We start from the raw sequence: 27,145 nt of genomic DNA, 5'->3' as shown, positions 1-27,145 counted from the left end.
AAATAAATGAAAACAGGGGCGTAACTACGGAGGAAGCAGACCCTGCGGCTGCAGGGGGACCAAGTGGTATAGGGGTCCCACGAGGCCTTAATTCTTATACAATTTCAATAAATATTGGTAAAACAGGTCAACCTCTAGAGATTTTGGGGGCCTAAATAATAATTTGCTGTGGGGCCCAGTAATATCTAGTTACGCCACTGAAGGAAACATTTTTATGTGATTTAAAAAAGAAAGGAGAGCACAGTTTCATTATAAATCTTGTTTATCTGGTTCCTCCTAAGCTAAAGGCATATTATACTGCTGCCTGCCGAACTATAGAACATTATAACATAACATGCTTCCTTATGATGCACTATTGTTGCATTAAGTTGAACAAAACCTAGAGATGTGCATGTGCGGCACACTGAAAAGAGCGCAATTAATGCACACATACCATACACTAGGGATGCACCGAAACCACTATTTAGGATTCGGCCGAACCCCCGAATACTTCCCAAAAGATTCGGCCAAATACCAAACCGAAACCAACTTTGCATATGCAAATTAGGGGTGGGAAGAGCAAAACCTTTATTACTTCCTTGTTTTGTGGCAAAAAGTCACGTGATTTCCCTCCCCGCCCGTAATTTGCATATGCAAATTAGGATTCGGTTCGGCCAGGCAGAAGGATTCGGCCGAAACCTGCTGAAAAAGGCTGAATCCTGGCCGAATCCCGAACCGAATCCTGGATTCGGTGTATCCATTCCATATACACACCCCATACAAGTGATAAGGCCAGCTGCGGACTTCTGCTTAGGAAAGATTTGAGAAAGGTTTCTAATTTTTTTCCTAAGCAGATGAACATCAGAGCAGCCTCTTTCTTTCTCCTGACAACTTCCTTGACTACTTGGTGGTCAGACTGGTGGGAAAATGACCAGCAAGTGGCGCTGTTGTAACAAAATTCATTCATATTAACAGTACATTAGTGATGGGCGAATTTATTCGCCAGGCATGAATTTGGCAGTTTTGGCGAATAAATTCCTGAATTTGCCACGAAAAAAAAGATTTTTGACGCTGGCGAAAATTAAACGGACACCCATTGACTTCAATGTGCGTCAGATGTCGCTGGCATCCATTTTGACACAGACTAATTGTCGCTGGTGTCATAACTCGAGTTTCACAAATTTTTCACCCAACAAATTTGCGAATTTCGTGGTGAAACAAAACGGGACTCATTCGCCCATCACTACAGTACATGTATCCCTTAATATCTTGGAATTTAAAAAGAATAAATAATAAATGTACATTGCAAAAGTGCTTAGAATAGCACTCTCATCAATTTTACATTGACTTATTTTTAAGGTTTACTTATCCTTTAAGCAAATGGCAAATATGTTCTATATTGAACTCGCACCCAGGCTTGGATTTCTGTATCAGTGCATCAGCAATGAATGAAAACAAGTTCATCGTGGTTTTAAAAAGTTTTCAAAACTAATAAATACATTTGAAATAAAAAAAAAAATGGCAAGAAATGAGAATGATAATGCAGTCTCAATGGCAGTTGTTCTTCAATTCGTCAGTCGTCTGTCCCACGTCGCACACTATTATTCAGCAAGTCCATGCTGCCGTTTCGGAGGGTCATGTTCATTCTGAAAGTTTTGGGCCTAATGCTCAGTCCATAGTGACCCTTCTGATTCAGATCATCCGCAGGGCTGGCTGTGAATATACACTGATGCAATAAGATTGAGGTGAACATAAATAACTGTATCTTTGACAGCTCCTCGCCAATGCATCTTCGTTTGCCAATTGAGAAGATCATGACGTTGCTCACCAGGTCTTTGTTAAGGAATCCATTGTCATCTAGGAATCGGGAAGGGTTAAATTCTCCTGGCTTGGACCATTTCTGTGGGTCGTGATTGACGGACCACTGATTGACAAATACCACAGTGTCTTTTGGAATCTGGTAACCCATGATATTTGTATCCTTTGTGGTCGCGTGGGGAATGGTGACAGGAACAAAGCTGCTAAATCGCATTAATTCATAAAGGAATGCCATTAAGTAGGGTAGGTTTGGTTGGTCTTCTATACATGGCAAGCGATCTTTACCAATAATCCTGTCCAGTTCATCTCGAATCTTACTTTGAATTTCTGGGTATCTGGCAAGGAAAAAAGTTGATATTGTTGATTACAACATTGCTCCATAAGGCACACTCATATCATTAATATAAACCAATGATCATCTTTTTAACTAGCATGTAAGTTCCAGACCCTGTGCACATCCATGTTAAGGCAAAATTATATAGTGAATAAAGTACCCCCTCTTAAAGGATATTATAAGTTACCGAGGAGTTTCATGACCATATAAAAACACGAGGCCGAAGGCCGAGGTAACTTCTAATATCCTCATATTTTACAACTGGGGGTACTTTATTTATTATAATACACAAGTTTCAGAGAGTCATGTGACAGAAATGACATCAGAACTCACCGTTTATAACTGATGACATCAGAACTCACCGTTTATAAAGATATAATTTACAAGATATTCATGGCTTTTGTGTATTATATAAATATATATATAATCAAATTCTGTGTTCCTCTCTGCCAAGGAATAACTCCACTGTAAAGCAATAAATCCAGCAGCACTCTGATATGTCAATCAATGATTATTTACATGGATTTATCAAATCCATGTAAATAATCATTGATTCACATATCGGAGTGCTGCTGGATTTATATATATATATATATCCTGGAAAAAGGCGAGCACTCACAGGTCTTAAGATGCAAAAAATCTGTGAAATTTATTGAAAATAAATAACTAGTTATTTTTCCAGGATATCTTACTCACTTTGCTGATAGCACCCAGGCACCAAACACTTTTCTAACGAGTAGTGCCGGCCCAACATGGACGATATATATATATATATATATATATATATATATATATATATATATATATATATATATATATATATATATATATATATATATATATATGGGACCTATTATCCAGAATGCTTCAAGGTTTTCCAGATAAGAAATCTTTCTGTAATTTGGATTACAGAAAGGGTTACACTAATGTGTATATATTCATAAGAAATGGAATTGGAAATGGAAATGGCTACGTACAGTAGTACACAGATCAGAACTAGCCGAAGCACTATTTTTGGTTCATCATGCTTTATTGGAAGGAAGCAATGGATGAGGTCCAAGGAGTGGATGAACTACAGCACTGAACCCAAGTTATACACTATTAAAATACAGGTATTAGATCTGTTATCCGGAAACCAGTTATCCAGAAAGATCCAAAATACGGAAAGGCCATTTCCCACAGACTCTACTTTAATTATATAGTTCACGTTTTAATATGATTTTTTTTCTGTAATAATAAAACAGTACCTTGTACGTGATCCTAACTAAGATGTAATTAATCCTTATTGGAGCCAAACAATCCTATTGGATATTTTTAATGTTTAAATGATTTTCTAGCAGGCTTAAGGTATGAAGACCCAAATTATGGAAAGATTCTCTATATACACTATTAAAGTACAGGTATGGGATCCGTTATCTGGAAAACAATTATCCAAAAAGATCCAAAATACAGAAAGGCCATTTACCACAGACTCCACTCTAATTATATAGTTTACATTTTTAATATGTCTTTTTTTCTGTAATAATAAAACAGTACCTTGTACTTGATCCTAACTAAGATATGATTAATCCGTATTTGAAACAAAACAAGCCTGTTGGGTTTAATTAATGTTTCAGTGAATTTTAGTAGACTTAAGGTATGAAGATCTAAATTACAGAAAGGTCCGTTATCCAGAAAATCCCAGGTCCCAAGAATTCTGGAAATCAGGTTCCATACCTGTACTGTTTGTTGATAGACAGTCTTTCTCAGAAGTGCAGCTTATCGTAATGAGAGTAAAAAGCATGATGACTATTGCAATTACTTTCCTCTGTACAACAAGCCAAGCCGTTTAGCACTGATACACATTTCATGCCATGCTGCTAATACTCATATTCTAAACCCGCAGGAAAGAAAATAGGTCAGAACTAGCTGCTCACATGAACAATTACAGACATGCCTACACTTATCTACTGTTTGATATAGGTGCAGTAATCCTAAAAAGCAAAGCGGTAAAAAAAAAAATTGTAAGAAGAAGAAAAGCAAACAGATGAGGTACTGTTTAGGATCAGGAAAGGCACGTTACTATTCACCAGGAGCAGATATATAACAGGAACTGCTCAGGGGCCCACCAGGACCACACCAGTTGAATATCCAGAATTAGTTACACAGCGTGCCTGTATTTTTTGGGGTACCTACAGTGCAATATTTTGAAGACAATGGGCTCTGGCTGCAATGTGCAATTTACAAGATCTCCAGCTGACAAAGAAAGTTGTACCCATTAATATACATATATTATCATCACACTGCAAATCCAGGAGGGTTAGTACCCTGCGGTGACACGGCCGCCATCTTAGGAACTCGAGCTAGAGTCCTGCAGCGGGCCGAGTACCCGCGGGTAACTGCGGGTTACCCGCAAAAAGCTGCGGTACCCAGCGGGTTGCAGGTAGAAGTTTCGGGAACGGGTATAGATGCGGGTCGTCGGTTCTCCGGGTTTGCCTACTTCTAATGATGTCACTTCCGGTTTACAATGACAGCACTTCCGTTTTTCTTGATGGTCAACCGGTCACGGATCGGGTTGGGGATAAGGTACTTGTAGGCCCAGTCGGGTAGCGGGTCCAAGCTGGTTAGTGTGCGGGTTGCAGATCCGGATGTAGGTTGCTGGTCTGGTTCGAGTTTTACAAAAAGGCTCAGGGATAGCAAGATCCTTGTAGCGTGGGACCTCTGTTAGATTCGCCTTCAGTGGGGATTGTGCACCAAAGGAAGGCAATGCTACCTCTGGGGTGATGTGGATGAGAATTTGTTGGAAGCAATTACGTCATTGGTATGACTATAAACAGCACCCACCTAAGAGAGACTGTGAGGAGATGTCTACATGTTATTTAAAGTGGACCTGTCACTCAGACATAAAAAGCTGTATAATAAACATGAAATCCAAATTCTTTTTTTTATTAAAGCATTCATAGCTTTTGTAAACTCGTTTAAAAATCTCAGCTGTCAAACAAATATTGCCTGCCCCTCCTCTATGCCTTAGGCATAGAGGCGGGGGAAAGCAATTACTTTCACTTTCCATTCAGCACTTCCTAGATGTCACTGCTCTCCACACATTCCCCCGTTCTCTTCATCATTTAATTGTGTAGCCAGGGCATGGGGATGGACATCAGGTCCCCCATTCTGGTGCATAAACAAGATTCTGAGATGATGCAAGGCTTGTCTTTGTAACAGTGTCCGCAAAATGGCTCCTGCCTGCTTGCTATAATTATGAGTTCCCAGACTGATGGAAACAATTTTATATAATATATACAGTGCAATTAAAGTTCATTTTGCTTGACTGACATGATAAAATAGGATTTGGAATACTTTTTTTGGGTGACGGGTCCACTTTAAAGTTATAGTGCTCTACAAATAAACTTTTCAACCATATCCCTGTTAGAGATGTCGCAAACTGTTCGCCGGCGAACTTGTTCGCGCGAACATCGGGTGTTCGCGCTCGCCGGAAGTTCGCGAACGTCGCGCGACGTTCGCCATTTTGGGTTCGCCATTGTTGGCGCTTTTTTTTGCCCTCTCACCCCAGACCAGCAGGTACATGGCAGCCAATCAGGAAGCTCTCCCCTGGACCACTCCCCTTCCCTATAAAAACCGAAGCCCTGCAGCGTTTTTTCACTCTGCCTGTGTGTGCTGAAGAGATAGTGTAGGGAGAGAGCTGCTGCCTGTTAGTGATTTCAGGGACAGTTGAAAGTTTGCTGGCTAGTAATCGTTTTGATACTGCTCTGTTATTGGAGGGACAGAAGTCTGCAGGGGTTTGAGGGACATTTCAGCTTAGGTAGCTTTGCTGGCTAGTAATCTACCTTCTACTGCAGTGCTCTGTATGTAGCTGCTGTGGGCAGCTGTCCTGCTGCTGATATCTCATCTGCTGACTGCTGCCTGTAACCCAATAGTCCTTGTAAGGACTGCTTTTATTTTCTTTTTTGTTTTTTTTACTTTGCTACTGTAAGAGCCCAGTGCTATTAGTCTAGCTGTGTTGGGGAGTGGGACTGGTGTGCTGCTTCTCCTAGTAGTTCACCACTACCAGCACCAACCAGAGTCAAAATTGTTACAAAGTATCTTATTTGCACCTGTTAGCTGTTCTGAGCTCTCTGCCAAAAGCTAATTAAGTTAGAAACTGTTTTTTTTCTGGCTGTTCAGTTCAGAGAAAAGAGGGACTGGTGTGCTGCTCCTCCTAGTAGTTCACCACCACCAGCACCAACCAGAGTCAAAATTGTTACAAAGTATCTTATTTGCACCTGTTAGCTGTTCTGAGCTCTCTGCCAAAAGCTAATTAAGTTAGAAACTGTTTTTTTTCTGGCTGTTCAGTTCAGAGAAAAGAGGGACTTTCCAGTACAAAAGAGGGACAGGGGGTTGAGTGGTCAAAAGAGGGACAGTTGGGAGGTATGCAAGTGCCACCTAGCTGTGTGAGCTTTTTCACATTCTGTCTAAATAACAATAATAATTCCGTGTCCGTAAACATCACCTGAGTGATGTTTTTACAGCAGCAATAATATATTCCGTACCCACTACTGTATACGTTGCCCTTGCAGGCATTGTTTGCCCAGTCTTTAACCAAGTGCCACCTAGCTGTGTGAGCTTTTTCACATTCCGTGTCCAGAAACATCACCTGAGTGACGTAGTGTGATTTCTGCCCTTTACAGCACAAAACGCAGCGCTGTGTCAACAATGTATTTTTCAGATACATTTTTGCCCTTGATCCCCCTCTGGCATGCCACTGTCCAGGTCGTTGCACCCTTTAAACAACTTTAAAATCATTTTTCTGGCCAGAAATTTTTTTTTTAGATGTTAAAGTTCGCCTTCCCATTGAAGTCTATGGGGTTCGCGAACCGTTCGCGAACCGCTCGCATTTTTGCGCAAGTTCGCGAATATGTTCGCGAACTTTTTTTCCGACGTTCGCTACATCCCTAATCCCTGTGTGTGATTGCGGATCAGGGAAGTTCCTAGGGATGGGTATTACAGTCCAGTCTGTCCTGTCCTTGGTTGAGGCACGCCAAATCATAGTGTAGCTGTTCTCCCCTGTAGCAGAGACACAGCACTCCTGTAGCGCCACAAAGAAAGAAATTTGTGCTAGATTTCGTGTAGTAGCAGAAAAGGGCTATACTTATGGAGCCTGCTCTTTTTTGCATGACTCTGGCCTGAACCATATTATGCAAGCACAAAGCACATGCTACATTATATAGTAGTTATGCTCTGCTGTGATCTCAGCTTCTTCACGTATCTTTTTCTATGAAAGGTGCTCAACAAGTGTGCAGTATTTACAGCGTTAAAATAAAAAGAGCGAGAGAGGAAGGTGACGTATCAGTTTTTCAAGGTGTGTGGCTGGATCTCTTTGAACAGCAACATGTCAATAAAAGCTTGCCGAGCAAGACCAAAAAAAAAAGCAGTTCAGCCTCTGGCACTACAAATGCCACTTCCACTCTTAAGTAAATAATATGTAGAAAACGATGTGCTGTTGTGTTAAAGAACACTTCCTTTGAGGGCGTGAAACAAACAGACTGCACAATTGGTCCACCCATTCTCTCAGCTTCTCAATGTGTCACGCAATCCAAGCACATAAATCAGTGCCAAGGAATCACAGCACATAAATCAGTGCCAATCTATCAGAGCCATTTTCCCTCTTATCAGCACATAAGCCAATGCCAACCTAGCAGAGCCTTACTGCTAGTTCTAGGCACATCAGTGCCAATCTAGCAGAGCCTTTCTCCTTCTTCCCAGCACATAAACCAATGCCAACCTAGCAGAGCCTTACTCCCTCTTCCCATCACATAAGTCAGTGCCAATCTAACAGAGCCTTTCTCCTTCTTCTAGGCACACCAGTGCCAATCTAGCAGAGCCCTTTACCCTCTTACCATCACATGTCAGTGCCAATCTAGCAGAGCCTTTCTCCTTCTTCTAGGCCCATAGTGCCAATCTAGCAGAGCCTTACTCCCTCTTCCCAGCACATAAGTCAGTGCCAACCTAGCAGAGCCTTTCTCGTTCTTCTCAGCGCATACAGTAAGTCAGTGCCAACCTAGCAGAGCATTTTTCCTTCTTAGCACGTCACTGACAATCTAGCATAGCCTTTTCCCTCTTCCCAGCATATAAATCAGTGCCAATCTAGCAGAGCCTTTCTCTTCCTTCTCAGCAAATAAGCCAGTGCCAATCTAGCAGAGCCTTCCCCCTCTTACCTCACTCGTGCAAAACTGCACCATGCTCAGAGATTCCATCAAATTCATTCCTATCTTGCACACATTTTTTCTTACTGTAACTATTCCTATGTGACGGAACTAACGCCAGGGCCTGCCGGTGGTTCACAAGTGCGAATCTACCACCAACATTGCTTGTGGAGGGGGGTAAGGGGGCCAAGCTGCACGGACTGCACCTGGGCCCCACGCAGGGTAGTTCCATTACTGGTTCCTGCAAATGTTTTAGGGTTCATCTCTGAATAGTCAAGACTTTCTACACATCTATATTTCATCTGTAATTGTTTTCATTTCCCTTTTCAAACACATTCAAACTTTATTGTAGCATGCCACCAGTGTATATCATGTTCATACTACAGTTGGTTACCTGCATGCTAAACTGCAGAGGACCTCTATCCTTATCTCCCTCGCCCCCACCCCAAGAGAGTGATTTCTGTTGGTTTCCCGCAGTATGTGGGATTGCAGCCCAACACTGTCCTTCCTTCTTAACTTATAACTTCTAAATTATACAAATAATATAACCTTCCCTTGCATTCAGGGACTTCTATTATAATAAAAATTGCAGTGAATCACTTTGCAATAAAATGCAATAAAAAGTGATACACTAATACCCTCAGACCCAAACTGGCACTGATCAGACAGTTGCAGGTTTAGACTATTCTCCCCACTGCAGTTTACTGGAAACTGATATTGAACAGCTACAGTATTTCCTCTACTACACTATGCAGCCAATGACAACTTCCCCTTGTGCCACACCCCTAAATTATGGTCTATTTAGCAAGCTTTTAATACATTCAGGTGTATATGTTGGGGAAATATGGAATAACAGGCTGTTTTATATTCTCATTTTGAGTTGGAATTTAGAAGTACCAAATGTGGTGCCCGAAAGCCAGCCAAATAAACAGCACTTATAATATACCTTTGCTTTTGGAGTGTATAGCACCTTTGGCAGCCCATGCATCCAGGAGCTAAAAGGTGTCATGCAGACCTGGCAAATAGAAAGGAAAATGTCCTTGGCTGAGACCCACTAGAGCTGGGACTCACCGGAAAATCCTGGCAGCCCTGTATCACCCTGCAAGAGACTATAACCGGCACACATGAGACCTATAGGAAAATAGAGTTAACATATGATAAAGGCTGCTCTCAATTCATATAAAAAATGATTGTTTCTTTCTGAAAGGCACAGCAAAAACAGGCAGCTGTCATTAAACACATTTGCACAGCTTCTGCTTAATATTCAACATTATGGCTGTGGTCAGTTATCTGCAACTACCCATGCAAAATAAACACAAAAATATTCATGATTTTTTTCTCTGTATCTATTTTTCAAAGGCATAGTGGATTGTTATTTATTAATGTTGCCAATAAAGCAAATCACTTAAAGAAAAACTATACCCCCAAAATGAATACTTGAGCAACAGATAGTTTATATTAAATGAAGTGGCATATTAAAGAATCTTTTCAAACTGGAATATATATTTAAGTAAATCTTGCCCTTTTACATCTCTTGCCTTGAACCACCATTTTGTGATGGTCTGTGTGCTGCCTCAGAGATCACCTGACCAGAAATGCTACAACTTAAAACCCTCGAAATTCAACCATCGAATTGAAATCCTTCGAATTCGAATATCGAATTCGAAGGATTTAGCGTTAAAATAGCATCCGATCGGTCGAATAAAAATCGTTCGATCGACCGATTAAATCCTTCGAATTGAACGATTCGATGGATTTTTAGTGATCGATCAAACGATTTTTATTCAATGCCAAAAACTTTAAAAAATGCACTGGAGGGTCCCCATAGGCCATATAGCAATTCGGTAGCTTTAATTTGGCGAAGTATTGAAATTGCAGTATTTTTAAAGAGACAGTACTTCGACTACCAAATGGTCGAATATTCGAATGATTTTTACTTTGAATCGAAGTAAATTCGAAAGTCGTAGTATCCTATTCGATGGTCGCAGTATCCAAAAAATTACTTTGAAATTCGAACTTTTTGGACTTCGAAAAGTCACTCGAGCTTAGTAAATCTGCCCCTAACTGTAACAGGAAGAAGTGTGGAAGCAAAAGAGAGAACTCTGTCTGTTAACTGGCTCATGTGACCTAATATGTATGGTTTGTTTGATATGTTTGTGTGCACCGTGAATCGTACAATGCCCTTATTTTTTAAAGTGGTAATTTTCTATTTATGATAACCCAATGGCACATAGTACTAAAAAAGTATATTTTTATGAAAATTGTTTATTTACATGAAACGGGGTTTTGCATAGGAGCTGTTTTATGCAATATCTTTTTATAGAGACTGACATTGTTTGAGGGTTATAGTTTTCATTCAAGCAACCAGTGACCTTTTCAGCAGCAATATATATAGAACGATATATAGAGAAAAAAGCCTGTAACACTCAAGCATTTTGGCACCCACTTTAGATGCCTTTGGAGACCCACCTGTCACTGCTCTATATGTCATTATAGATTGTTAGCAGATGGGACCAGAACAGAATGACATGTCAGTTCAATAGTTGCAACTAAATGTGTTCCTGGAATTCCACTGGAATACTGGAGGTGGGTGCTTTTTTATGGGTGAAAACAATATAGGACTTTGCACAATGTGCCACTTTGGAATATAAGGCTGACTGTATTGTGAACACTAATACACTAAATTAACATACAATGTGAACAAGAATTTCTGTGTGCTCTACAACTGCCATTAGTGTTGCTGCTGTGTGTAATAGTGATGTGCGGACCTGGGATCCGCGGTCGGGCAAGTTCGGGTCGACCTTGCACTGCTGCTCGCCCGCCACCCGCGAGGAGCAGTGCAAGGTCGACCCGAACCCGCCCGACCGCAGGTCACCTTCAAATGCCGGCTTCTGACTTCCGGGTTCCGGTTTTATAGTCTCGCGTCTGCTCGCCCCGCCCCTTTTTTTACGTCATTGTGACATAATCGGCGGGGCGGGTTGGCAAAGGTCTACAAAAGGACCCTGGAAGTGTGGGTGCGGGCGGGCGTGGGTTGGAGAAGGATGGGTTAGGGTCGGGTGCTGGTCAGGAAAACACTGACCCGCACATCACTAGTGTGTAACCTGTGCTCCCGCGCATGATTTTGCTTGCCTTGCATCAGGCACACTTCCTAGACTTCTATCAAAGCCACGGCCTATTTACAACCACTACAGAATGACGTTCATTTTTTCCTATAACTTATTGAACACTGTTTGGACAATAATTGTTAAATAAATGCTGTTTTTAAGCCCTCTGGGAATTCATAAATGTGAAGTTCAAGATAGTGTTCACTAGTTAAGTTTGAACTGGAAAAAAAGAACTGGAATAGACATTTTCTTTCATTTGCTGTGAAAACATTTGTTTCAGTGGGTGAGAATTAATTTGTAAATTGGTAAATTGATGCATAGATATTTTACTGTCTTCTTCCCAAGGGAGCAGTATTATGAATGGAAGCCAATTTGCGGTGAGCTTTGCATCCTAACATTCAGCCCTTGGCTTCTATCCCAGAATTAACATTAAACTACTCTAAGACAGCAACATTCTGTCAGCAAGTTACACGTGCAGATCCAGTGCAGTATGTTCCGTGCTACAGCCAGACAAGGAGAGACTGCCAGTGCTGCCCCCACAATTCCACCTTCAGCCACCAAAAATGATTTTTGTTTTGTATAACATGTCCTTTGTAATTACGCAGGGGCCCTAGGGTTTCCCCTCTATACTATCCCCTATATCAGGGATCCCCAACCTTTTTTACCCTTGAGCCACATTCAAATGTAAAAAGAGTTGGGGAGCAACACAAGCATGAAAAAGTCCCTTGGGGTGACAATAAGGGCTATGCCTGCTATATGGTAGCCCCTATCTGGACTGGCAGCCTACAGGAGGCGCTACTTGGCACTATACTTAGTTTTTATGCAATTAAAACTTTCCTCCAAGCCTGGAATTCAAAAATAAGCACCTGCTTTGGGGACACTGGGAGCAACATCCAAGGTGTTGGAGAGCAAAATGTTACTCACAAGCTACTGGTTGGGGATCACTGATCTATATCAATCTTAACCGGGGGGGGTTTACTCAAGCTTGACATTTTCTTACTATATATATAAAATAAAACCAAATTCAACCAAATCCCAAACCCGAATGCCCTTAATTTAACAATAAAGCCAAACAAAAAAAACATGTGCGGGAAAAAGTTGCAACAAAATTGTGCGTCAAATCGACTTGATGCCAAAAACTTGACTTTTTCCGTTTTGAAACCAGAACAAACTTTCTTCGATTATCGAAGAAAACCTGACCATAACCCTCAAAGATCATGAAGGCAAGAAACATCTTCAGATTGTTAAAGGGACATCTGCCGGTGACTTTTACATGATTTTGACAGGTTTAAACTGGAGTATTTTCAAATTTGGATTTTTAGCAGCTTTGGAATAATACATAAATCTCAAGGTTTTTTCCTTTAAAAATGCAAGTTTTCTCCCTAAAAAACTCAACCGGAATAAAAATTGAGACGTCATAAAAAGTGGTGCATTATTTCTCCAAAGGAGATTACAGACCACAAAGAAGCCGCTTCTTATAGACTGGGGAGTGGGGGAGAGGTAAAGTAGTACTTTTTCCATAATCAGGGTATAATCAGGGTATAATCAGGGTATAATCAGGGTATAATCAGGGTATATGCATAATTAAGATGACAAGAAAGTGCCCCTTGCCTTTTCTAAAAATCATTTATTGGCTGGTTAAGCTGCATGGTCAGTAGCCCAATGTCCAGCATTCTGAAGTAAGTCATGTCTGAAAGCTCAGATTTCTGTCCTGCTGGAAACACTTTCCCCCAGGACAGGGATACTAACTGCTGATAGTTGTCAATATTCTTTCAACTGAAAACCGAGTGTTTCATGCTCAAGGCATATCAATAAATCATTCATCCTTGCAAAGAGAAGTCAGTTTCCCGGCAGTGCTAGAAATGCTCATACAAAGTTTTAATGCTTCTACTCAGCAGTCTAATCCCTATTTCTTTTTAGGAGAGAAGCGGAATACAAACACCAATAACCCCCACCTCCACTTGCCGACCCTTTTCACCCGTGAGCCACATTCAAATGTAAAAAGAGTTGGGGAGCAACACAGTTATTAAAACATTTCCTGGGGGTGCCAGTTAATTGGCTATTTGGTAGCCCCTGTGAGAACTGGTAGCCTACAGGACTCTCTGTTTGGCAGAACAACTGTTTTTTATACAACTAAAACTTTCCTTCAAGCCTTGAATTCGAAAATAAGCACCTGCTTTGAGGATAATAGAAGCAACATTTGAGGGGATGGAGAGCAACATGTTACTCATGAGCCACTGGTTGGGGATCACTGCTCAACAGTAAACAGGAAAACAAGGGGGCAAATAATAGAAAAGATTCTATATTCATAGAATTGTATTTTGTGCTTCACATTTCACTGTAAAGTCCTATGTACCATCTATCTCATAACTTGGCACCTACATCTGTCAGCACAGGATATTAACGTCAAAAGATAATTCTTCCTTCTACAGGAGTGATGTTCGGGAAGGCAGATTTATACAATTTCAAGGGGGACAAAGAAAATGCAATTGGGGTAAACAAAATGAAAACTCATGACTTCCATGATCATGTTTCATCCCATTTTGTAATTTTAAAAAAGTTGCTTTCCAATTTACATAGTTCCATCCATTATCAACGAGGCTGAAAATCTTCAACGGGGGAAATAAGCGAACATGAAAATGCTTCAGATCTTCAAAGAAAATTCCCATTCCCTTGTAGAAAAATTTGGCAGCTATGTTTTTCTATATACATGTTCACAGTTTTTTTTTGTTTAATAAACAATTCTACTCAAATATGTTTTTTTGGTTTTTTTTTTTAAAAATGAGATTAAGCTTTTTTTTTTTTTGCAATTTTTTCCACTCAATTGCTAACATATTTCCAAAAATCTAGAATCAAAAAAACGCAGTGGCATTAAGTTGCAGAGAAAGTCAAGATCAAAACGGAAATTGTCAAGTACAGGTATGGGACCTGTGATCCAGAATGCTCGGGACCTGGGATAACAGATAACAGATCTTTATACCTTAAAGGGATACTGTCATGGGAAAAAAAGTTTTTTTCAATATGAATCAGTTAATAGTGCTACTCCAGCAGAATTCTGCACTGAAATCCATTTCTCAAAAGAGCAAACAGATTTTTTTTATATTCAATTTTGAAATCTGACATGGGGCTAGACATATTGTCAGTTTCCCAGCTGCCCCCAGTCATGTGACTTGATAAACTTCAATCACTCTTTACTGCTGTACTGCAAGTTGGAGTGATATCACCCCGCTCCCTTTTTCCCTCAGCAGCCAAACAAAAGAACAATGGGAAGGTAACCAGATAGCAGCTCCCTAACACAAGATAACAACTGCCTGGTAGATCTAAGAACAACACTAAATAGTAAAAACCCATGTCTCGCTGAGACACATTCAGTTACATTGAGAAGGAAAAATAGCAGCCTGCCAGAAAGCATTTCTCGCCCAAAGTGCAGGTACAAGTCACATGACCAGGGGCAGCTGGGAAATTGACAAAATGTCTAGCCCCATGTCAGATTTCAAAACTGAATATAAAAAAATCTGTTTGCGCTTTTGAGAAATGGATTTCAGTGCAGAATTCTGCTGGAGTAGCACTATTAACTGATTCATATTGAAAAAAACTTTTTTTCCCATGACAGTATCCCTTTAAGGTATAAAGATCTGTTATCTGTTTCCCCAGGTCCCGAGCATTCTGGATCACAGGTCCCATACCTGTACTTGACAATTTTCCTATGACAGGATCCCTTTAAGTCTACTAGAAAATCATGTTAACATTAAATAAACACAATAGGCTGGTTTTGCTTCCAATAAGGATTAATTATATCTTAATTGGGATCAAGTACAATGTACTGTTTTATTATTACAGAGAAAAAGGAAATCTTTTTAAAACATTTGGATTATTTAGATAAAACGGAGCCTTCCGTAATTCGGAGCTTTCTGGATAACAGGTTTCCAGATAACGGATCCTATACCTGTACAAGTATGATTGTTTAAAAAAACAACTGAAATGTTTATAGGTTTTACTTGCCAAATTTTTAATTTTTTAATTCGCATTTTCAAGGCTTTTTTGATTGATGACATTTCTAAAAATTTGACAGAAAAACTGGAATGGGACAAAAAGTCAGATTCAATGTTTTTTGCTGCACTTTTCCTGAATCGAAGCAAAAACTCAAATTGCATTTTAATAAATGTTCCCTGCTTTCTAGGGCCAAGCTTAATGTCTTTACTTTTCTTAGAAAAAGGAAATGTTGGAACAAGTATAAGTACAAGTACAAGGAATGTATATTTGTGACTGATGTGCATTTCCAGGAGACATGTTGCTGGTTTAGTGACTGGTTTTATGAATGGATTAGGGGGCAGATGTATTAAGGGTCGAATATCGAGGGTTAATTAACCCTCGATATTCGACTAGGAACTAAAATCCTTCGACTTCGAATATCGAAGTCGAAGGATTTAGCGCAAATGCTGCGATCGAACGATCGAAGGATTATTCCTTCGATCGAACGATTAAATCCTTCGAATTGAACGATTCGAAGGATTTTAATACAACGATCGAAGGAATATCCTTCGATCAAAAAAACTTAGGCAAGCCTATGGGGACCTTCCCCATAGGCTAACATTGACTTCGGTAGCTTTTAGCTGCCGAAGTAGGGGGTCGAAGTTTTTTTTAAAGAGGCAGTACTTCGACTATCGAATGGTCGAATAGTCGAGCGATTTTTAGTTCGAATCGTTCGATTCATAGTCGAAGTCGTAGTCGAAGGTCGAAGTAGCCCATTCGATGGTCGAAGTAGCCCAAAAAACACTTCGAAATTCGAAGTTTTTTTACTTCGAATCCTTCACTCGAGCTTCATGAATCGGCCCCTAGATGTTCAATAGCAGTTTGTTTGTCAGATGTGATGCTCTTACACAGCTGAAAATGACTTACAGCGTTGCAAGAAGGAACGATTGGTTCTGTGATGCCTTTTGCCTAAAGCTGTAACACCTTAAGGTGATCTCCTGGCTAAAACCTGCAACTTCATCTGACACTACACTAACATAAACTGTGCCGTGTTGATACCAGAGGCAAGGCATTATGTGAGCGGTTAGTACAGGCTGACCCTGTTATAACGTATGTAGAGGAACCTTATTGTATCTCAAATGAAACAAGTTGCTACAAGTATAATAGCTGTAATGTTTCCAACCAGTGTCGTACTGGGACACCAGGGGCCCACCAAAAACCCTTAGACCAGGGGCCCATCCAAATACCTTTAGACCAGGGGCCCACTCTAAGTATTATTTTCTTCCTTTCCTTACTCAACCTCTATTCTCCTAGTCTCTTTTCTTTCCATACTATAACATATTATTCCATATATTTAGCCTCTTTATTCTCATAGAAAAAGGGAATGGCCATGAAATATGCCAAATATTTAGAAGCAGGAGGGCCCACTGACACCTTGGCCCACCGGGAGTTTTCCTGGTATCCCGGTGGGCCAGTCCGACACTGTTTCCAACTCATTACTCGCTGAAATCACTGTATTCAAACCATCATCAAACTTCCCTCTATAAAGACTCTTTATATTAGTTCATGTATATTTTATGACAAACAAAAAAACATACAGGTATGGGATCAGATATCCAGAATGCTTGGGATCTTTAGTCTACTAAAAAAAATGTAAACATTAATTAGACCCAATAAGGATTAATCTTATGTTAGTTTGGATCAAGTACAAGCTACAGGTATGGGATCTGTTATCCAGAATGCTTGGGACCTGGATAATGGATCTTTCTGTAATTTGGATCTTCATACCTTCATACAAGTCTACTAGAAAATCATTAAGGGGCTGATTCACTAAGGGTTGAATATCGAGGGTTAATTAACCCTCGATATTCGACTAGGAATTAAAATCATTCGACTTCGAATATCGAAGTCGAAGGATTTAGCGCAAATACTGCGATCGTACGATCGAAGGATTATTCCTTCGATCGAACGATTAAATCCTTCGAATCGAACGATTAGAAGGATTTTAATCCAACGATCGAAGGAATATCCTTCGATCAAAAAAACTTAGGAAAGCCTATGGGGACCTTCCCCATAGGCTAACATTGACTTCGGGAGCTTTTAGCTGCCGAACTAGGGGGTCGAAGTTTTTTTTAAAGAGACAGTACTTCGACTATCGAATGGTCGAATAGTTGAACGATTTTTACTTCGAATCCTTCGATTCGAAGTCGTAGTCGAAGGTCGAAGTAGCCCATTCGATAGTCGAAGTAGCCCAAAAAAAACTTTGAAATTCGAAGTTTTTTACCTTCGAATCCTTCACTCGAAGTTAGTGAATCGGCCCCTAAATAAACCTAATAGGCTGGTTTTGCTTCCAAATCTAATCATAGAGATTCATTATATCTTAGTTTGGATCAAGTGCAAGGTACTGTTTTAATATTACAGAGAAAAAGGAAAATGAAAAAAAGGAAATCTATGAGAGATGGCCATTCCGGAGCTTTCTGGGTAATGGGTTTCCGGGTAACAAATCCCATAACTGTACAAGTTAAAGTAATAGCTGCTAGTGGCACATCATAGGTGGGAAACTTCCTGAACAATGCCAAAGAAATACAGTAATACTTATTATTGCTCTGCAAAACAAAAGGCAGAGACAGAGGCAGGCTGAGGGTATATAAAGGCCATGCATGTAGTTTAGGAGTAGGTGAAAGGCATAAAGATGTACAGGTATGGGATCTGTTATCCAGAATACTCGGGACCTGGGGTTTTCCGGATAACATCTTTCCGTAATTTGGATCTTCATGCCTTAAGTCTACTAGAAAATCATGCAATAATTATTGCTTCCAATAATAATAAGGATCTTAGTTGGGATCAAGTACAAAGTATTGTTTTACTATTACAGAGAAAAAGGAAATCATTTTTAAAAAATTGGATTATTTGGATAAAATGGCGTCCATGGGAGACGGCCTTTCCGTAATTCAGAGCATTCTGGATAATAGGTTTCTGGATTTTAGTATCACAATAGCCTTGGATATTATACTTGTCCACTATAGGACTTTTCCATTGGCCTTCATTTTTTCTTTTTTAAAGTTATTGGGGGAATGTAATATTGGTGACTAGCACAAAAACCATTCGCAGTGCATCTGTAATGCGAATAAATGTTCGCAAAGTGAAAAATGTTGCCTTTGCGAACCCTTTGCCTCTCACACAACACTACGATATCGATTGCAAATTTTGAACGTGAACGTTCGCAGTGTATGTAATAAAATTTCGCAATTGCAAACCATTTTTGCAACAAAATATTTAACGAAACTGCAGAGCAGGTGTTAAAGGTTCACAACGCGCAATTAAGATTCACAATGCAATAAAAGCCTATTGAAGAATATTACATTGCAACAGGTGAATTCTTATTCGCAAAGTTAAGCTCTTTTTTTATTACATTTCCCCCATTGAATTATTTTCCTTCTCCTTCTGACTCTTTCCAGTGTTCAAATAGCGGTCGCTGACCCCATTTAAATAACAATCTGGTTTAAGGATTTGCTTGAAAAACAGATCATGTTTCAGGTCATATTTATGCAGAGATTTGGAAAAATTCAGTTTCATGCTCCACTGTATATGTACAGCTCTATATTTTGTAGATGTATACATTTTCTAATTATTGGGTTCCATAATCAGTTGTCAGTATTTACAATGTTGGTCTATGCGGATAGTGGTTTTCTCAGCAGTTCCTATATTTACACAAATGTTCCTTAATTATCTTATACAATATTACCCATTAAACTCAAAAACCAACAGCTTCAAACATGATTAGCATTGAGTTCTCTTGGTTTCTGATCTTATCAAACATTTATAAAGAATATCACAGAGTTCCTATGTTATTAATGTGCCTCCTAGTTGTGTTTACAGAGCTCAGGGATCCCTTATGTATCAGTAAGTTGTTATTTGTGGAATAATATCATAAATTGGAAAGACTCGGAAGCTGACACTGCCCATGTGATGATAAACAGGGTGAAGCCTGTAGAACCATAGTCCCTCTGACAATGGTATTTTAATGCTATGTATTTGAAATGATATTTATACTCTTTGCTCTGGAACAATGTTAACAGCTGTTGTTCTTGGAAAACTTTGCTGCCCATTAACTTGCGGTTCACAAGTCTTGCTGCATCAGGTGTCGATTGTTAAAATACAATGCTAATTGCCAGCTATTCTTTCCAATGCTTCCTGCATCATCGAGGCTTTTAGTTCCTCAAGTTACCATCAGTATTCTGCCTCGCCTGACTCAATTGGCACTGAATTCATCTGCACAAAGAGTCCTAAAGCCAGGGAGATATTTAGACTAGGGGGTAGCCCTGGCAACAACACTTTTGTTCTTTTTATAAGGCAATATCTGGGTCCTTCTGCTCCCCGCCATGCAAGACAATAACCAGGTCCTGGTGAGGCTCTGAAAGGGCCAACTGCACTAGCCATGGGGGACCCCAACTATTTTGTTGTAAGTGGTCCATGAATTCTGAGGATGACTCAATGGTTTCCTGATACACAAACATTAAAGACAGGAGCTGCTTTCTCTCCATGTGTAGAGGATTTGCAGGGGCATGTTTTCATGTATGTATACATGGAGAGAACCACAATTCCATGTTATACTAGCAAATAACATTGGCAGGTATTTTGATTACACCCCAGCATTTGTAAGTGGGCTCCCTTTTTCTACAAACTTCAGCTTGGACCTCCAAATGCTACACTTTATTGTACTGATGCCACTACTTGAAATTTGGTCCTTGTGTTATCACAACGAGCCAAAAGTTATTAGGAGCTTTCATTAAAACAATGTTGTGCTGCTGCACTTAGTATACTAACTACTGGCCATGGATATGATGCCATAATCAGTATTCCTTACCTGATCAGGTAGAATATGACCCACTGTAGAGCTGTGGACAGAGTGTCTTGACTGGCACCAAATATATCAGTGACTATGGATGGCACATGATCTGCCTCCAGCAAGTGAAAGGAGTGTTGCCCATTCTTTGCTTCATCTTCTCCTCCATCAGCATCATCATCTGCATTGGTCTTACACTGCTGGTCCTTGGTAATAAGGATGTGGATGAATGCATCCATCATGTCTCTGGTGACTGTATTAGTCACTGTGCTTCGATGCAACAAAAACTTGGTATAGACAAAGTTGTAGAACTCATAGTTGACCTGCTGGAAACTCTTGAAGACACTTCTGACCGGATTGGGGAAGCACTGGAGCCAGGGCATCACATCCACCAAGCTGCCAGCCCCCACACTCCTTGTGAACTTGTCATTGTTGCTCAGTAAAGACTGAAACTCAAGGTCCCCATGTTGGTAGCGCTTTCCAAAACACACTGCACTCATCACATTGGCCACAGCCACAGCAATGTGTCTCTCAGGGTAAAAGTACTTGCCCCCTTCCCCCAGCTCACTGAAAAGAGCAATGAGGTCCTGCGCCTCGTTCAACACATTCTCTGCCAAACAGCGCTTGGTCTGAGGGTTCCCAGTGGAGAAAGTTCGCAGAGTAGAGTGTGCCAATTTGCGGTGGGCTTTCCATCTTTCATTATAGCACCCAAAAGTAAGACTGCGTCCCCCTGACACAAATTTGAAGGAGGTAAATTTTGGGCGCCCAGCAAAATCTGCCCCCTTGTGCAGCAGGGCATGGCGGATGACCAAGTCTCCATTCAGCACCACCACCTTCTGGCTTCCCAGTTTGATCTGAAACACATTGCCAAAGCGATTGGCTAAATCTATGAAGGCCAGGTGAGGGTAGCCACCTATCTGCAAGGCATTGCCAATTACTGGCCAGGGGAAGGGACCAGGGGGCTGAGAGGATCCACTCCATCTAGGGATTATCCATTCATGGATCCACTTCAAGATGTGCAAAGTAGCCAAGGCACAGAGGAATGAGAGCAAGAGTTTGGGTGCAGAGGACTGGCCAAGGTCCTCATATGTCTTCCAAAGCATGATGAGCTTCTAAAGTCACAAAGAAAAAGAAGTGTTAATGGCTCAAATAGATAAATGTTTTAGCAATAGCATTAACCAAACCAACGCAGCCCATTGCCCATTGTGTCTCACCAGCCTCCTGAGATGTAGACTATATGGGCTTAATTTGCATGGTTAGAACTCATAGGTGAGCTCAGCCACAAACAAACCTTTTGCGGCCAATTCTGTGCTGCCATAAAGGTAAAGAGAGAATAAATTAACTCTCCCAGACTGCACTTGCTCTTAGCTCATAAAGTGGTATGGGCATCATGGGCATCCACAATAGGGCTTCCCCATGGATGGATTTTTAATAAGGCTAAGGGAAATTTACCCAAACTTCGTGAAACCTGGAAAAGAAAAAAACACAGAGGGGAAGAAACCCCTGCTCACTATTGTGGAGAGAAGGCAGTTCCACATCACTGGCTCCTCTGTCATGCATAAGCTTTGGTGCTGCTGGTTTTGCCATCACAAATCACAGTACTAATGCCTGAAAATCAGATTGACTGGAGAGTGCAATCTTAATCTCCCTCCAGCAAATCCAATTCTTGCACTGCTTTACCAGATCTTAAACTTTGAGGGCAGAATCAGTACCAACGAAAGGAGATTCTACAGCCTACTATTTACAGTATGAGGTAGGCTCCTGCTGCTGCTAACTCAGACTTACCTGTTATTTATTAATGACCCTTTAAGCAAACACATGCTTGACCCAGTCTATCTAATGGCAAGGACACATGGGATGTTTTGTTGCCCACAATCAATCTCAGGCAGCTACAGTGGGTGACAAAACGTCTTTTGTTTCTTCTCCACTGACTAACATGCGGGGGGAATCAGACACAGCACAAAGTTGCCTAAGGGTGATGGCTGAAAGTGGGATTTGTTGCACGCAAATCTTCTCTGCCCGCTATGATTAAAATCGCCAATGGACCTATGTATCCCAAAGTTGCCCGAAGTTTCCTCATGAGGCAACTTCGAAAGAATGAAGTGATGTGAAAGTGAAGTCTGGTGCAGGTGGGCATGGGTCTATAAAAGGAAGGCGGAAGTCGGGTGCAGGTGGGCATGGGTCTATAAAAGGAAGGTGGAAGTCGGGTGCGGGTGGGCACAGGCCTATAAAAGGAAGTCGGAAGTCGGGTGCGGGTGGGCATGGGTCTATAAAAGGAAGGCGGAAGTCGGGTGCAGGTGGGCATGGGTCTATAAAAGGAAGGCGGAAGTCGGGTGCAGGTGGGCACAGGCCTATAAAAGGAATTTGGAAGTCGGGTGTGGGAGGGCTGGGTCTATAAAAGAAAGGTGGAAGTCGGGTGCGGATGGGCACGGGTCTATAAAAGGAAGGCGGAAGTCGGTTGCGGGTGGGCATAGGTCTATAAAAGGAAGGTGGAAGTCGGGTGCGGGTGGGCACGGGTCTATAAAAGTAAGGCGGAAGTCGGGTGCTGGTGGGCATAGGTCTATAAAAGGAAGGTGGAAGTCGGGTGCGGGTGGGCACAGGCCTATAAAAGGAAGTCGGAAGTCGGGTGCGGGTGGGCATGGGTCTATAAAAGGAAGGCGGAAGTCGGGTGCAGGTGGGCATGGGTCTATAAAAGGAAGGCGGAAGTCGGGTGCAGATGGGCACAGGCCTATAAAAGGAAGTTGGAAGTCGGGTGTGGGAGGGCTGGGTCTATAAAAGAAAGGTGGAAGTCGGGTGCGGATGGGCACGGGTCTATAAAAGGAAGGCGGAAGTCGGTTGCAGGTAGGCTTGGGTCTATAAAAGTAAGGCGGAAGTCGGGTGCTGGTGGGCATAGGTCTATAAAAGGAAGGCGGAAGTCGGGTGCTGGTGGGCATAGGTCTATAAAAGGAAGGAGGAAGTCGGGTGCAGGTGGGCAGGGGCCTATAAAAGGAAGGTGGGCGGGCGTGGATAGTGGGCGCATGGGTTAGGGTCTGGTGCGGCTTGAGGTTTTCTCAACCCTCACATCACTACAAGGTGGTGTTATCAAATATTTCAATTATAGCCAGTGGAGAAGCCTGACACCCACAGTGGTGACTTCTTATAGCGGGTGACAAATTTCCCCATAAGTCATGGATGGGAGTTTCCTCCCAACAAACTTGAGTCAACTTTGTAGCCGCTTGGCGTATGTTTCCCCAGCAGTGATATGCACGTAAGCTAGTGGAGACGAAACGAGGGACGTTGTGTCGCCTTCTATAGCCAAGGGTGATAAATCATGTCATTGCCCTTAAACTACTGTTTTATCTGCTTTAAGAAACCCCTGCTCACTATTGTGGAGAGAAGGCAGTTCCACATCACTGGCTCCTCTGTCATGCATAAACTTTGGTGCTGCTGGTTTTGCCATCACAAATCACAGTACTAATGCCTGAAAATCAGATTGACTGGAGAGTGTAATCTTAATCTCCCTCCAGCAAATCCAATTCTTGCACTGCTTTACCAGATCTTAAACTTTGAGGGCAGAATCAGTACCAACGAAAGGAGATTCTACAGCCTACTATTTACAGTATGAGGTAGGCTCCTGCTGCTGCTAACTCAGACTTACCTGTTATTTATTAATGACCCTTTAAGCAAACACATGCTTGACCCAGTCTATCTAATGGCAAGGACACATGGGATGTTTTGTTGCCCACAATCAATCTCAGGCAGCTACAGTGGGTGACAAAACGTCTTTTGTTTCTTCTCCACTGACTAACATGCGGGGGGAATCAGACACAGCACAAAGTTGCCTAAGGGTGATGGCTGAAAGTGGGATTTGTTGCACGCAAATCTTCTCTGCCCGCTATGATTAAAATCTCCAATGGACCTATGTATCCCAAAGTTGCCCGAAGTTTCCTCATGAGGCAACTTCGAAAGAATGAAGTGATGTGAAAGTGAAGTCTGGTGCAGGTGGGCATGGGTCTATAAAAGGAAGGTGGAAGTCGGGTGCGGGTGGGCACAGGCCTATAAAAGGAAGTCGGAAGTCGGGTGCGGGTGGGCATGGGTCTATAAAAGGAAGGCGGAAGTCGGGTGCAGGTGGGCATGGGTCTATAAAAAGAAGGCGGAAGTCGGGTGCAGGTGGGCACAGGCCTATAAAAGGAAGTTGGAAGTCGGGTGTGGGAGGGCTGGGTCTATAAAAGAAAGGTGGAAGTCGGGTGCGGATGGGCACGGGTCTATAAAAGGAAGGCGGAAGTCAGAAGTCGGTTGCGGGTAGGCTTGGGTCTATAAAAGTAAGGCGGAAGTCGGGTGCTGGTGGGCATAGGTCTATAAAAGGAAGGTGGAAGTCGGGTGCAGGTGGGCAGGGGCCTATAAAAGGAAAGTGGGCGGGCGTGGATAGTGGGCGCACGGGTTAGGGTCTGGTGCGGCTTGAGGGTTTCTCAACCCTCACATCACTACAAGGTGGTGTTATCAAATATTTCAATTATAGCCAGTAGAGAAGCCTGACACCCACAGTGGTGACTTCTTATAGCGGGTGACAAATTTCCCCATAAGTCATGGATGGGAGTTTCCTCCCAACAAACTTGAGTCAACTTTGTAGCCGCTTGGCGTATGTTTCCCCAGCAGTGATATGCATGTAAGCTAGTGGAGACGAAACGAGGGACGTTGTGTCGCCTTCTATAGCCAAGGGTGATAAATCATGTCATTGCCCTTAAACTACTGTTTTATCTGCTTCACCCCATTCACAGACACCACTTTTATCTAGACGTATCCTACAGCCCAAGTTTAGTTTTGCCTGTGCAGTTTTTCCATAATAGCAGAAGTCACCTGCCATAGCCTTTCTATTTTTTTAACTAATCAAAAATGTAATCCATGCTCAATGCAGATTAAACAGTGGTTCTAATACATATTACAGGCTGCAAAAGAGGTAGAGTGATTGATGGGTACAGCAAAGTAAGGGCGATGCTTTGAGTGCATTCATCCTTCCTTGCTTTCTGGGGGTCATTATACATAATATTTGCACAGCCAATATTCAGGTGGGATCATAAACAAACTGCCAATTAGTTTGCCTTGTCTGCATACAAACCCTAATCCTGCTTCTTATTTGATAAAATAATCTGGTGTGTCAGTCAGTACCCACTGTGCTGGGGATCAATACCTGCCTTTCACTATAATGTGCTTGGGGTCTTAGTAACCACTGTCTCTCACTGTATATATTGTGCTTGTTCGTAAAACAGTTTCCACTGGATGCTATGGGCAGCTAGCAATTAGACAGGTTTAATTTGTACAAAAGGCTGAACTTGAGGAACATGGGTCTTTATTCATCCTATGTCACTGCATATAGTGCACTTGGAGTGTAATCTCTGCCTCTTGCAGCATATAAAGTAGTTGGGGTACCAGCAACCACTTCCTATCCGGCTGACAAAGTGCCTGAAATTTTTTTTGTCCAGCTTTGGAATCAGTGTATCCAGCCGTTGCACTCTCTTTATCACTTAAAGCTGCTTACAGCTGAATGGCTGAACTAAGTGTGCTACAAGATGATTCCAGTCCTGGGAAATTGGAAAGTATGTTTGTAAAATGCACTCCTATCTGCACTTCTGCACGGCTGCCACTTAAGTCATTTGGACATGCAAGAGGTGGTTGGGTTGCTCATAATTAAACCAATTGCAAATCCACTATGCCTGATATTAACTTTAAGTCAGCTTCTTCAGTATAGCCAACTTTAACAATTTATTATATTCTATCTTCTTTGCGTCTTTGCCATTAAATATTGGTAGAAGTATTTGCCCCACCCCAGAAAAAATTCTGGTCTGGGGACACCAATGATGGGCATATTATAGACTGTCACTAACCTGCTGTTGGGTTTAGGTTCCCTTGGATGTGAGGGCTTCAGACAGTGCAGGAGGCATGGACTGGGTGATGTGGGCACTAGAATCCTTTCACTCAAGCTGAGGCACAGGGGAAGCACATCAAGCACTGGGATATCTGTAGATCAGGCGAATACTGTGTGTTCCTCCCAAGGTTCAGGTGATACTTCCAATAAGCTGATCCCACAGATGAAGCCAGGGTACCTTCAGCTCCCAGGGCTGGTACTCTCAGTGGGCAGAATATTTACTGTAGGAAGGGGTGCCACTGGGCTTCTTAGGTCTGGTGAGAGGGGTGCTAGGATGATTAAAGTTGGATGGGTGCTTCTATTTCAGCCTTCAGTGTTAGGGTGGCTTCTTTCCACTATGTCCCAGCCTTGCAGTGCACATTCCCATATCCAAGTCACTTGGCATGTGTGCTCAGTAGTGGGAATTGTGCTTTATATGAGCTGCCACTTGGATAAGAGCAGTCCCTCCCCAGCTGACAGTCACTCACTGGTCTCCGCCCCCTTGTTCCCTATTGGCCTGTGCGCTCTGGCACATAACCGCACACTCGCCTTTGCATCACTTGCTCCTGCTCTGCGCTCAGCTGGGGGCTCTCTTCTCTTTCCTCTTACTGAGTATCAAGTGACATGAGCCGGGAGTCTGCACTCTCCATTATTGGCTCCGTTCTCCAAGAGCTGCACATAGAAGCGCTTACCTGACAGTCCCAGGATGTGTGTAATGGGTTAATGGATCTATAGACATGGGACTCTCAGTACTTAATGAATTATTCAAGGTAGGAGAGGAAGGGCAGGGGGAATTAGCAAGTCACTGGCTGTTATATTGCAAGCTCTTCTCGTGCCTGTGCGACTCCACTTACTGAGACATATTATAGGGTCACGTGTGTGTTTCACTGTAACTCTGTGACCAGAGGAATCAGAGCGGGGCGTTCTGTGCGCGTTTGTAAGTTCTTTGCGCGCGGCCTCTGATTCTTTATTCTAATCACATTCCTGCAATCGATACCGTGACACACACACACACTGCAATAGAGGGACACT

The 27,145-nt window shown here is 42.0% G+C and overlaps 1 protein-coding gene across 1 annotated transcript; it reads right to left on the bottom strand.

The window, feature by feature from the left end:
- Positions 1-248: 248 nt before the first annotated feature.
- On the bottom strand, positions 249-27,145 carry cyp1b1.S (cytochrome P450 family 1 subfamily B member 1 S homeolog). The gene is made up of 3 exons (XM_018265157.2): positions 26,094-27,145; positions 20,254-21,344; positions 249-2,132 (listed from the first exon to the last, which is right to left on the bottom strand). Exons 2-3 carry the CDS (start codon positions 21,333-21,335, stop codon positions 1,553-1,555), a joined length of 1,662 nt encoding a protein of 553 aa, XP_018120646.1. The 5' UTR covers positions 21,336-21,344; positions 26,094-27,145; the 3' UTR covers positions 249-1,552.

Source organism: Xenopus laevis, chromosome 5S (assembly GCF_017654675.1).
Source record: "Xenopus laevis strain J_2021 chromosome 5S, Xenopus_laevis_v10.1, whole genome shotgun sequence".
Lineage (NCBI taxonomy): Eukaryota > Metazoa > Chordata > Amphibia > Anura > Pipidae > Xenopus > Xenopus laevis.
This window is presented reverse-complemented; position numbering and strand designations above follow the sequence as displayed.

Coding starts and splice junctions, on each gene's coding strand:
- cyp1b1.S (XM_018265157.2), bottom strand. CDS start 21,335: ATGCTTTGGAAGACATATGAGGACCTTGGCCAGTCCTCTGCACCCAAA. Junction 2,133..20,253: donor GTCATATTCTACCTGATCAG/GTAAGGAATACT, acceptor TTTCCTTGCCAG/ATACCCAGAAATTCAAAGTA.